Source organism: Notolepis coatsorum (genome assembly GCF_963971535.1).
Source record: "Notolepis coatsorum genome assembly, chromosome: 1".
In the NCBI taxonomy this organism is placed as follows: domain Eukaryota; kingdom Metazoa; phylum Chordata; class Actinopteri; order Aulopiformes; family Paralepididae; genus Notolepis; species Notolepis coatsorum.
This window is the reverse complement of record NC_140165.1, coordinates 245,654,589-245,668,208: the sequence shown is the minus strand read 5'-3', so window position 1 is coordinate 245,668,208 and position 13,620 is coordinate 245,654,589. Positions and strand designations below refer to the sequence as shown.

General features: G+C 44.8%; 1 protein-coding gene across 2 annotated transcripts in view; it reads right to left on the bottom strand.

Moving 5' to 3' along the window:
• Positions 1-13,620, bottom strand: part of coq8b (coenzyme Q8B) — a 68,501-nt gene that overhangs the window by 26,688 nt on the left and 28,193 nt on the right. For both annotated transcript variants that reach the window (XM_084335327.1, XM_084335328.1), the window contains exons 7-10: positions 12,364-12,480; positions 3,077-3,162; positions 935-1,075; positions 415-496 (exon numbers count right to left, since the gene is read on the bottom strand). In XM_084335327.1, coding sequence (XP_084191453.1) covers positions 415-496; positions 935-1,075; positions 3,077-3,162; positions 12,364-12,480 — 426 coding nt within the window. The remainder of the gene's footprint in view (positions 1-414; positions 497-934; positions 1,076-3,076; positions 3,163-12,363; positions 12,481-13,620) is intronic.

The following is a 13,620-nucleotide window of genomic DNA, read 5'->3' as shown; positions in this document are numbered from 1 at the left end:
GCACTAATACAATACTATACTACTGCACTAATTATAATAAAAAGTATTTTTTTTACATTTATCTAACCTTTATTTACAATTAATTCTTATTTTATTTATTGTGAAAAGTATGCATAATGTTGTGTTTTTGGGGGGGAAAACCCCGCATATATCGGTATCGGTTGATATTGGTATCGGAAATTAAGAGTTGGACAATATCGGTATATCGGATATCGGTAAAAAAGCCAATATCGAACATCCCTAATTACTGCACTAATATACTACTGCACTAATACAGATCATGGGAAACCCGGGGTCCTGCACTAATACAGATCATTCAAAACAGTCTTCCCCAATGAAAGGTGGGTCTTAGTTTTGAACTTACTCTATATGTAAACAACAACAGCTTAAGAGTTAAACAATTAAAAATCTCACCCTCTGGCAGGACTACGCTCATTTTCAGCACAGCCATCAGGTTGTTGACGTCACTGTTGATGCTCTCTGCTATTCCTGGATACTGAGGAGAGAGAAGAGAGTCGTGGATTCTTATTCATGGAAAAAAGAAAGGAGAAAGAATTTACATCCCTTTGTTTTGGGCAGTGTGTGGTATTAATTTTCATGTATTTTGGGCAGTGTGTGGTATTAATTTGCATGTGTTTTGGGCAGTGTGTGGTATTAATTTTCATGTGTTTTGGGCAGTGTGTGGTATTCATTTTCATGTATTTTGGGCAGTGTCTGGTATTAATTTGCATGTGTTTTGGGCAGTGTGTGGTATTAATTTTCATATTTCAGAGATAAACAGAGATAGATAGAAAGAGAAACAGAGAGAGAAAGAGAGTGAGAGAGAAAGATAAACAGAGTGAGCGAGAGAAAGAGATAAACAGAGTGTGTGTGTGTGTGAGAGAGAGAGAGAGAGAGATAGAGACAGAGGTGGAGAGAGGGAGAAAGCCCTTACCTGGATCTTCATGGCGATCTCTCTGCCATCATGTAAAACCCCATGATGCACCTGGCCTATGGACGCTGCAGCGAAGGGTTTGTCTTCAAAAGACGCCAACTTTTCTCTCCACCCCGCCCCTAGCTCCTCCTCCAGGACTTTCTACACACGCATGGACGCACACGCACACACACACCATTGATTGTCCCCATAATTCTGGTACATGTGATGACAAATGTGCTCAAAGACATATTACTGACACTGCAGGCAGCGACTCCAGAGTTACAGCCAGTCTGAGCGTGTTACATCTTTAACAATAGCACCCCGTGTGGCCACTGGGGGTCATGCCGCACGTGGAGCCGTGAGACGCAATCCTAACATCATTGTATAGGATCCCATGTCTCAAGCACATACAGATGAAGCCATGAATTGTCCGAAGAATCTCCGACTTCAAAGCTGCGGTGTCTGTAGCTGGCATTCTTGAAGGAGTGGCTTTCGTCACCGGTGTGGTGGTGGAACTCGGCGTCGAGGCTGTGTTGGGCCTAGGAGTGGATGGTCCAGTGTACTTAAATCTACGCAGATTCATCGCCATCTGTCCACACAAATATTGTCCACTGGCTTAGTCAATGTATCCTGAGTAAAATTCACCAAGTTTTGTGAAGTAGAAAGCTTATTAAATTAAAATAAAGCAGAGACTCGACGAGAGCTCAAACAAACCACGTGTGGCACCATTGCCAGGTTAGCCACACCCCTGCTTTCTACCTTTTGAACCCCCTTCCCTCTGGCAGAAGACTCCAAAGTCTCAGGTGCAGGACATCCCGTTTTAACTCAAGTCCAAATGCACAGGCACTTTGTAACACAAGGGCTAGCACCAGCCGACAGGCACTTTAAGGCAATATGCACTTTAAACTGGAACACTGAGCTATTTATTTTAGGTACTGTAGCATTTTATTTTATTGTTTGTGTACAACTTTTATTGTGGGGATTGTATTGCATGTATTCTTGTGTTTTTATATTGTATGTGCTGGCACCAAGACAAATCCCAATCAACTATGTGTTGAAATGGCAATAAAGTTTTCTATTCTATTCATTTACACTACTAAGAAACTTTAAAACTACTTTATTCACCTGCAGTCTTTTTGAGAGTATCTCAGACTTATCTTTAGCTCTTGAATGCAGGGGAGCATAATGAAGAGTGGGTCACAATATCACTGATAGCCTGTTCAGAGCCTATTGTACTCCATTTTATAGTCTGACATTGATTGATTGGTCGGATAGATCTAACGTTAATATCACGTTAACAATCTAATGGCTAGCAAGCTCACCTGTGACATACAGTGCAAAATACAAGAGTACAATCTTAGTCGACTTTTATGAAAACAATACACAAGTTGGAACATAGTTTTGAACGTTTTATTAGTTTGTTTATTTACTGTCTTTCGAGTTTCAATGCATAATCCAGACAGTTGCATTCCAGATCCACCCTGTTGTTGACATGTCCTTAATTCTTTGAAAACATAACGTTACTGAAATGAATAAGGAATGCAAATATGTTCGCTAGCTTAGCAACGTATTTTCATTCATACAGTAGCTGAGTACTGAGGCGAAAGTGACAATTTTTCAAAGTAAAAGAAAACAGCTTTTTGCGCGACGGAGAAATGCAATTTCACGGAGAGAATATGTCTGGTGGCCATGTTATATACTGTATTATAGCTTACTTGAATAAACAAGTCTCCCTCCCCACTTTACCGGCGTATTTTCAATTCACAATAAACAAGTCTCTCTCAGTCTCGCGCCGTCCCAACGTTGACAGTGGCTCGCCTGTAGTGATGAGGAAGTCAACAGACTTTGCGCCTCCTGGCGGCATTAAAACAGAACAGCAGCCTGGTTTCCTAATGAATTCAAATGACGTGAGACCACCATGCGCTCGTCGCGGCAAAATGGTTAGGAAAACTAATGGCTCCATCTGTAACATCAAACCTTGAACTCCTAATGAATATCATCATGAAATCTATACATAACTTGGCAGACTTACCCATGAAACCTGGTCCCAAACAACAAACAGTTACTTATTCTCAAGTAATTCATTATTTCGTTTACTAACTGTCTGAACACCCCAAGGAAAACCGTTGACATGAAAAAACGTTGAGACTGATCACTTACATTCATTTGCCAGGTGGGCATGAAGTCTGCGCTCTGTCTGACCCGCTCAAAGATCTTCTGGAGCTGAGGGTTGATGAACGAGTTGTCTGGAAGGGAACAGACAACATTAAAACAATATTACATGACTGTTAATGTTCAGGATCCTGGCTAATATTCAGTCTTAAAACCGGATTATGAGTTTATACACATGTTGACTACTGATAGTCCAGGATACATTATTGGGGCGACAGTTGCTCAGGAGGTAGAGCAGTCGTCTGGTAATCTGAAGGTTCCCGGTTCGATTCCCGCTCCTCCCGGGCAGCGTGTCGAAGTGTCCTTGAGTAAGACACTTAACCCCTAACTGCTCCCGATGAGCAGGTTGGCACCTTGCATGGTTGCCTCCGCCGTTGGTGTGTGAATGTGTGAGTGAATGGGTCAAATGTGAGGAACTAAAATTGTAAAGCGCTTTGGATAAATTAAAAGCCGTTATATAAATGCACCAATTACCATTTATTATCCTGGAGTATTGAGAGTATTGCCAGGTGGGGTTGAGTGATAATTCTATATTATCATTCATCGTGTCAGGATGACTTCGGGATGAAATTATGATGTTGTGATATCGGAAATGAGTAAGTATGTATTATTTGAGGGGATGTTGAAAATAAGCATTTTGGTTTTATATCACTGTACATCATCATGCAGTTCAATGCGATGAACAGCAATTGGATTATATATCTTGTGATTTTGCACATGTAAACAGATACTGTGATATATATTGATATCAGAAAGAATCCAGATGATTATCGTGATATGAATTTATTTTATATTACCCAGCCCTGTTACCATGTAAACCAAACTCACAAAGACCACAAAACCCAACAGTAGACAGGATTAGGTGTTTCCAAATGAGCTCATCCTGGCTATTATAAATGAGATATGGCCTTTACGTTCACACACGGCAATTCACACACACAATACTTGAGTGTCGTGAAAGATATTGGAATATTAATGTGCATGTAAATGTATACACTGACTTTCACTGTCCACAGTGTGATGGATGTCTGTCCAAAAGGTCCACACTAGGACAATATCCCTCCTAGTTACACACAGTCCTCATATCCCTCCTAGTTACACACACAGTCTTCAAATCCCTCCTAGTTACACATACACAGAGTCATCATATCCCTCCTAGTTACACATACACACAGTCCTCATATCGTAAGGTTATCCTATAACCCTAGTTATATGAATACTGGCTGAGCGTCTCGCTCTGCCTACTGAGATATATCATTATCTCCAGCACCTAGTGTGCCTGGGGAAACAAAACAAATGCACCCACTTGCACGTGACCATGCCACTCCCATACGTGCCTCTATATTAGCCAGGAAGTAGTCACGCCTCACCCTTCCAAGTTCGAATTCCATACGCGGAAAACATCCAAGGGACCTCAGGGCGCTGAAGAGCGAGACGCTCAGCCAGTATTCATATAACTAGGGTTATAGGATAACCTTACGTTATATTATCATACTGGCCAATCGCGTCTCACTCTGCCTACTGAGATAAAGGGCAGAGCGGACGCGTGGCCACGTCAAATGCACCCCCTGAGGGCCCGTAAGCCCCTGCCAGGGAGGGGCGCCTGCTCAAGAGGCTCAAACGGGGCCTCAGACAACCGGCCCAGGCCCAGTTGGAGGTCCCAACTCGGAGACAGAGAACGTTCCACAGGCTTGAGACGCCGAGCGCCAAGCAGGAAACGTTTCACGAGAGGGTGGGCAAACAGCGTACCGCCCTCAAAGCCCACGTGACAAGATATAGCTGCGGCCGACAGCCTATCCTGGACAGACTGGAGGAAGGAAAGAACCGAGTCCAGGGGGCAAGGCACTGGGTCCAGGCCCCCAACCTCACACCACTCCTGAAACATACGCCACTTCCCAGCGTAAACCGCAGTAGTGGACGGAGCGTGTGCGTTCCGGATGGTGTTAACCACAGTAGGGTTCAGACACATCCCCTCCAGATTCACCCTTTCAGCAGCCAAACCATCAATGGCTGCCCCAGAACAGGACGCAGAAACAGCGTCCCATGTGCCTGAGAGAGGACCCGCGGCGACCACGGAACAGGCCACGGCGGGGCCACCAAGAGCTGAACCAGGACCGGGAACCACACAGCCGTGCCCGGGTCCGGCGCGATCAGGATCAAAGTCCTGCCCTCAGGGCTCCAGGGTGCGCCTGTTTTGGTCGCATTTTGCGACCAAATCTCAGTGCCGTGCGACTGGATGTTTTCCCTCGTCGCACTGGTGCTCCCAGCAGGTCTGTCTGTCTGTGTGTGTGTGTATCGTTTTTTTCCGCGTGGCCATGTGTGTTCTAAAAAAAATATATCTCTGCCTTTGATTGGCTATAACATGTGCATTATGCAAAGACCAGCCCCGATCTGGCTCTGATTGGCTCTGATCATCACCCTGCCATTATTATTCGCTGAATGACGGGATAAACAAAAAAGCCATGTGAGCATCAACTTTCCGAATTGAAACGATAAAAAAACACAGCGTCTCATACTGGTTTCATAATACAACGTTTCCGAATGGACGTTTGGATTAAACAAAGTGTATGCAGTGATGCTTTCCCAGCGGAACACAATCTGCTTAACGTTACACAGGTATGTTATACGCGTTAATTAAGCTATGTAACGTTAGACCTTTAGCTTTAGCTAACGTTAAGATAGCAGGAGCCGTCGGCCAACGAAGCTGTTTCAACAAATGTATTTACAAAATGGATTATCATTCAAACGTTATTCAAGCCTTCCGTGACCAGTAAGTAGGTACATCTACTACTCAACCGCAGCAATGTGCGCTATGTGCCTAAACTTTGCTAGTCAAGACTCGACAGTACGCTTACGCTGGGTTGAGGCGCAGGCGGAAGTGGCCATTTTTCTAAATAAAATACCCGAAAGTCTATTAGTATAGGGAGGTGTAGTGGTTACTTCCTGGTCTATAGGGAGGTGTAGTGGTTACTTCCTGGTCTATAGGGAGGTGTAGTGGTTACTTCCTGGTCTATAGGGAGGTGTAGTGGTTACTTCCTGGTCTATAGGGAGGTGTAGTGGTTACATGATTGCTGTTTCCGGCCGGTCCATCATCTTGAAAACACAATGTATTTGCGCATTGCCCATTTCTAAATTGTCTCGTTTAAAACAAATAAAGCATCAACATTTGCATGGTGTACCTTTCTGTGCTTATTCATCCACAATCTATAGCTCAACAGGAAAATATTCGCAATTAATTGTAAAAAAAAAAAGGACGCTGAATTTTATTTCAACCAAAAATGCTTAACAAATAATGTTAGTGATAGAAGGGAACTCATTTTGTGCAAAAATGGAAAGCTTTCCAAATGTTCATGAGGTAGAATTGTTACAATAGCCGATAATCCATTTTCCCAAAGATAAATCCCTATACGGGTGGACCTCGCAGGCGGTCCAAACTGACGTCAGACTACACCTCCCTATTTAGGAGCAAATTGTTTGCATGATTAAAAACGATGGTTCGAACATCCGTTCGAAAAACCTTGGCGAATGTTCGAATCCCAAAAACAGGCTTAGGACAGCTCTAACTGGAGCTGAGCTGAATGTGTTAAAATAGACATAAAAAGGTGAAGGATTGGACTTTGCGAGCTAACTGTAATACAATGTTATTTTTTACAATAATTTACATAACATCTTAACACTTTGTGCGCCATTCACGTCGTACAACGGGTTTCAAGTTCATGCGAATTCTGCCAGATCACGGCGTACGACGTTATTGTGATCATATTTCATATTTCCGCCATGGTATTCATATTTCACTCACGGAGCCTTGTATGATGCTGTGGGACTCTGCAACGCTTCAACACTGCCACCTGGTGGATGATCGGCGAGTTGCCAAACCGGATATGCCTGTTGCATATCGGTGCATCTCCTAAATCCGTCCGGCCACTCGCATATCATCCCAGGACTCTAGCCACACACCGTGGATATGGATCGCTGCCATAACTCAATAATCCACATGATTTAGGCGTGTATTAGTATTATACAAACTGGAAATGGATCGCCTCGATCCCCATCAAATAACTGGGATCTGTTTGCTCCAGTATCATCGCCCAACGGTAAGAGGAGGCTGCCGTGACTTTCAGCATTTTTGTTTATCATTATCGATGCAAACTGCTCTGATCTATATATCACCCATACTACATGAAGCATTTAACGACGATCACGGAATTATAAACACCCCCCCCCCCCCCCCGTTCACCCGCGCATGATCAGTCATAACGTTTAGGACCATGTACAGTTGAAATTTTTTATATAGCTTGGATCTGTATCAAACGGCATTTGATCTATATAATGCATTTATGCCTATATATATCTCACGTTCTAGGAATTACTGCAGGAAAACGATAAAAACATATTTATATTCTAGACGGTATTTTTGTATGAATGTGTGAATGAAAAAGTAAAACATCCTGAACGATAGATAATCGATGTTGAATGGGCCATAGTAATGTCAATTTAGCAATACAATTTAAAAAGTTAAGAAATTACTAATGTGTATGGAAATGTATTATTGCAGCGGCAAAAGGCGCAGTGGAAGTTTGGGTGCACCTAAATGAAGAAGTTAGGGTCCTCTCTCTCTCTCTCTCTCTCTCTCTCTCTCTCTCTCTCTCTCTCTCTCTCTCTCTCTCTCTCTCTCTCATCTCTCTCTCTCTCTCTCTTCTCTCTCTCTCTCTCTCTCTCTCTCTCTCTCCTCTCTCTCTCTCTCTCTCTCTCCTCTCTCTCTCTCTCTCTCTCTCCTACTCTCTCTCTCTCTCTCTCTCTCTCTCTCTCTCTCTCTTCACTCTCTCTCTCCTCTCCTCTCTCTCTCTCTCTCTCTCCTCTCTCTCTCTCTCTCTCTCTTCTCTCTCTCTCTCTCTCTCTCTCTCTCTCTCTCTCTCTCTCTCTCTCTCTCTCTCTCTCTCTCTCTCTCTACTCTCTCTCTCTCTCTCTCGGAGCCTCATGAGGGGGGAAACAAGCGTAGAGCGGCTGGTATTCACGAAGGAGAGCGCTGGCCTACGCTGACCAATCAGAGCAACGCGGAAGGACATGGTTGAGTTGCCCAAAGTATTCACGCGCCCCAGTGGTTGAGATCCCCCAGTACTGACACGGGAACCTTCAGCTGCTTCCACTTGTCTCTCACCGGGTCTATTTTCATACTGGAAACCACCTCCGTATCCTCCTCATGAAGAGGAGGCCAAGAGGGACCACAAAGTGAAGCAGATGCCATCATACCGAGCAGGCGCATCACGGGACAGCGCCGTAAACGTCCTGCCAGGACGGAACCTCCCGAGTGCGCCGAGAACATCCCTCGCCGCCGCTCTGAGAGGGATGCCCATACAGACCTTGAGCTTAGAAATAAGCCCAGTACTCCACCCGTTGACTGGGGAAGAGGAGTACTCTTGTTCCAGTCTACAGCAAAACCCAGGCTGGTGAGGAATTCCACCACCTGCCTGGTATGAGACCTGGCGATCTTCTCCGCCCAGCCGATGACCAGAACGTCGTCCAGGGTAGAATACAATTTGTATCCCCTGACGACGCAGAGGCCCCAGTGTGGTATCCACGCACTTGGTGAAGATGCGAGGAGCCAGAGAGTAGCCGCTAAAGTAGTAGTTGCTGCTAAATTCTGTACCGCGGCAGTATAAGCTTCATCAGCCCACCAGCCACCTGCCGGGCCGACTCAGCCTCTTGGCGTCGGCCGGGCGGGATACCGTTCCACCATGTCAGGGCAAAGGGCCGATGCCACCTGCATCACTAAGCACGGAACACCAGCGGCAGCTGCTGACCAAAGTCTATTACTAGTGAAGCACTGCTCCACTAGTAGTCATGCAATAACCTCCACTGCGGTGTGCACCTGTGAAGGGATAAATGAATGAATGAACGAAAACTCTATTAACATATTGCAGAAAGGGCTAGCCCAATACACACAATTGTTAAGGGGATGCAGACCAGAGAAAACGTTAGTCCTGTCTACATCAGGGTCCCCCATTTTCAATTCATAGATTCACAAAATGCACACCTGCCCTGAGCCCTGTCGTCAGCCCATCCACGCGGCGGGGTACATGGGAAACGGCGCCCCAAACATCTTAGCATTAGCATCAGCTACGCGCTAGGATACTTGGAAAAACATCCAACAGTGAGTCGTGATGACCACGTTTATCCAAATATCCCGCCCCCTGCGCCAATACATCGCCCGGTCGTCTCACGAGACAACGAGCAGTATTAACATGCCAGTATCAATGCCTGCCAGCGCAGGTCCTACCTGGGCGCGACGTGGCTCGACTGCCAAACGTCGCGCGAAGTCCATCGGTCCGCTGTCAAGCGACGAGGAAAAAACAGGACAAGACCGCCGTGCTGTCTGGACGTGCCGAGAAGGATCCGGGGGCTGGCATACTTCTGGCGAAAGTCCAACATTGCGTAATTTCTCCCTACGCTTCATAACAAAGTTCCTGTTCGAGCTGCTTCCGCGTTGGAAACGAATGAGGAAGGGTGAGGCGTGACCACTTCCTGGCTAATATAGAGGCACGCATGGGAGTGGCGTGGTCACGTGCAAGTGGGTGCATTTGTTTTGTTTCCCCGGGCACACTAGGTGCTGGAGATAATGATATATCTCAGTAGGCAGAGCGAGACGCGATTGGCCAGTATAATAATAATAATAATGATGTCTTGGATTTATATAGCGCTCTTCATGACACCCAGAGCGCTTCACAGAGTCCATTATTCATTCATACACAGTCATACCGGTGGTGGTAAGCTACAATTGCAGCCAGAGCTGCCCTGAGTATGATATAGTATGATAATATAACCCTCTTAGTTACACATACACACAGTCCTCATATCCCTCCTAGTAACACATACACACACTCCTCATATCCCTCCTAGTTACACATACACACTGTCTTCAAATCCCTCCTAGTTACACAGTCCTCATATCCCTCCTAGTTAGTGTTACACATACACACAGTCCTCATATCCCTCCTAGTTACACACACAGTCCTCATACCCCTCCTAGTTACACACACAGTCCTCATATCCCTCCTAGTTACACACACAGTCCTCATATCCCTCCTAGTTACACAGTCCTCATATCCCTCCTAGTTACACAGTCCTCATATCCCTCCTAGTTACACAGTCCTCATATCCCTCCTAGTTACACAGTCCTCATATCCCTCCTAGTTACACAGTCCTCATATAGGTATTTTGGATTTGGCCATCTGACAAAAAATGCCGGGATTTTTGGGAGGGACACAGGGGCTAAATATTTTATAAAAAGGTCCATAGAAGTCAAATCAATCATCAAAACATCTTAGCCAGAGAATGGTGATGGAATTTTGGTTCTTGACCCAACTACACAGCTGGAATACACCCTCCTGTCGGGGCCGGGGATCAAACCAGCGACCTTTTGGTTACTGGCCGGCCTCTTTACCTCTTAGGCCATCCTGCCTTCCTAAATGTACATGGCTGTGGCAGAATAGGGGGACGAGAGCCCCGGGCCGATGGCAGAGGGGCTGGTGGTGTTGTTGTGATGATTCAGTGTTTTGCCAGTCCTTCCTTGCAAGCAATAACTCTGGTCCTGTAACTGCATGTAAATCAATAGAGTTCAGAGTTCATTCCTGAACACCTTTCGTCTGTAATCTCATCTCCCACAGCAACAGCTTGAGCAGATCTAGTCAAACAACGTTCTATCACATCAGCTGTGACAAACAAGGATTTCTAAAGCACTGGCAGGAGGAAGTTAGTGCGTGGAGTAGCTTGTGAGGCCATCTCTGGCTCCACCTGCTGGAAAAACTGCCCCACTGCTGCTGCCACAGTAGATCTAGTCACAACTCACAAGTATTTGTTTTGACAGCTTCTCTGCCACATAAACTACTGATTAGTACATTAACACTTTGATTGCCCAACCCGAGTTGAAGGCCCATCACGAAAAAATTAGTTTTTTTTTTTATTAGCGATCTGAATTCATATTCCATCAACCGAGTCTACCGTTGGAAATCCAGCCACTCCAGGCGCTCAGATGTGAAAAAAAACGCCCCCCCTATCGTCTCCCAGACGGTAATTCACCCTTTTGGATTGAACTCAATGAAAATGAATGAGAGAAAAAATCCCTGACTCCACATTTTACTTCTCACTCACGCAGCCGGGGTCGATCAGCTCCACTGAGCAGCGGAGATTATGTGTTTTTACAGTATACACGGTGAATCAATAAAAGGATTGATTTTTTCGAATAGAGATCAGGAATTGGAATAATCCATTTGGATACCATCTGATCTCAGGTAAGGAATCTATGTTACCAGGCTTAGGATAATCAGATCCGTTTTCACGGAGATATAAGCTTTTATGTGATTATGTGATATGGCTGTTTGGCTGTGCAAGCGGTCAGTAACTAGGAGAATCGATTTTCAGCTTGCGGCACGAGCGTGCATGCGCACACATACTATCGATAATCTAGCATTTATTTGAAAACTATTATTAACGATTATCATGGAATGTCTTATTTTTTCCGGAAATGAAGCGATAAAAAAACAATCTGCTACGACAATGTTGACTGGAAAATGAGTCTTTGATAAGCGACGGGCAGATTAGACACATAATAATTTAAAACATAGATTAGGCGATATTAACGCTAACATTGAAGTGGTGCTGGGCATTCAAGGGGGTAAAAAGGAATTAAGCTTGGGCAGTGAAAGTGTTAAGCTGCTAGAGTGTGAAGTATATATTAAAAAAAAGGATGAATAAACTAAAAATCAATACGTTTGTTTTAAAAAATGTACATTTCTTCAAAAGAGACTAACTGCCTAATAAATATTGACTTTGGAACATGTGAATCTTTAGGTGCAGCATTAGAAGCTTCACCACATTACTAGGTCAGGTCATCGTCTTGGAGCAGGAAGTGGTGGAGGATCAAAGTGTTTGCTAAGTTCCAATGTTCAATGTTAAATCCTTGCCGCGAGGCGTCATTCTAGCACGTTCTGCGATAACAGCTAACAGCTGACGGATAACAGATAACAGATAACAGCTAACAGATAACGGCTAACAGATAACGGCTAACAGATAACGGCTAACAGATAACAGATGACAGCAAACAGATGACAGATAACAGCTAACAGATGACAGCTAACAGATGATAGATAACAGACAACAGATGACAGATAAACAGATAACAGATGACAGATAACAGATAACAACTAACAGCTAACAGCTAAACAGATAAACAGATAAACAGATAACAGCTAACAGATGACAGATACCAGCTTGTGTACCTTGTATGCTGAGCATCTGTCCGATCTTCAACGCGGCCCCCCGGACCTTACACAGTGTGTTCACTATCCTCTCAGCGTTGGCCTCGGACAGCAGGGGAGAGTCTAGCAGAGCCCGGTCTAGAACACACACACACTCTCAATGTTACATATCATTATTATATGTTAAAAAGGTTCCTGCTGGTTTCAACAAGTTACATTTAAGACCTTTGTAAGACCACTTTGAATAGAATTTAATACATTTTTTAACCTTAACTCATTCTCCGCCAACCGTTATTGGGCGCCAATTGTTGAACGCCAAACAACGAGTATACTCGCTATTTGATCGTTATTTCTTTTATTCGATATTTCTATTCATTACAGGCACACAGACTCGGGGTTAACATGGGGAATCATCCTGAGAATGCCAAAGTGCAATACCGGCCGCATCCAGCTAGACGGCGGTATCGAGCACCCTTTGTAACCTTGTATCTTGGCCTGTGGAACGGCCAAATGTCTCGGGTTTCATTTTTCCTTGTTGGGCGAGGCGAACGGTTCTCCCGGTTCCATTGAAACGCGTCAAATATCCCTGATCCATATGTTGTGGTGGATTATGCCGTGGACCAAATGGACATTGGATGTACCAGATGGCGATCAAACAATTGGAATATTATTTTTGGAATACTCCCGATCACAGGTAAGGACGATTTGATGTACATTTTTGCTTGATCCTGCAATGCTGTGAGTGGCTGTCCCTGTCCCGGAGTGATGACCGGAGTGTTGGACGTCCCGCGATGAAGACCGGGAGGATGCGACCCTCTCTGCGTGCCCCCCTGTCTCCGGCTGTCTCGTAGTGATGACCGGAGTGTTGGACGTCCCGTGATGATGACCGGGAGGACGCGACCCTCTTTGCGCCGCCCCTGTGCCTCAAATAGATCCGCTATGAGCTATATCTTTAATCTTTCAAAATGTTCAGTTGCTATCGCTATCAGCTCTATCTTTAATTTTTCAAAATGTTCAGTTGCTATCGCATGCACTCATCTGTGTTTCACTACACATATGAGTGCATGCTTACCAACTGTTCGCCTGTTTTTACTGCAACACTACTATCACAGACATCTAAAAAGGGAGATCCCCCCTTGAATGGCCCTTCTAAGGTCTCTCTCCTCCACATTGCCTGTGGTGAATTTTTTCCTATTGCTAGGTTTTAGCGAGTTTTTCCTTACCTTCGCGTGGGGTATGTCTGGGAGTGTTGCATTTATTTTGCATTTATTTTAAATT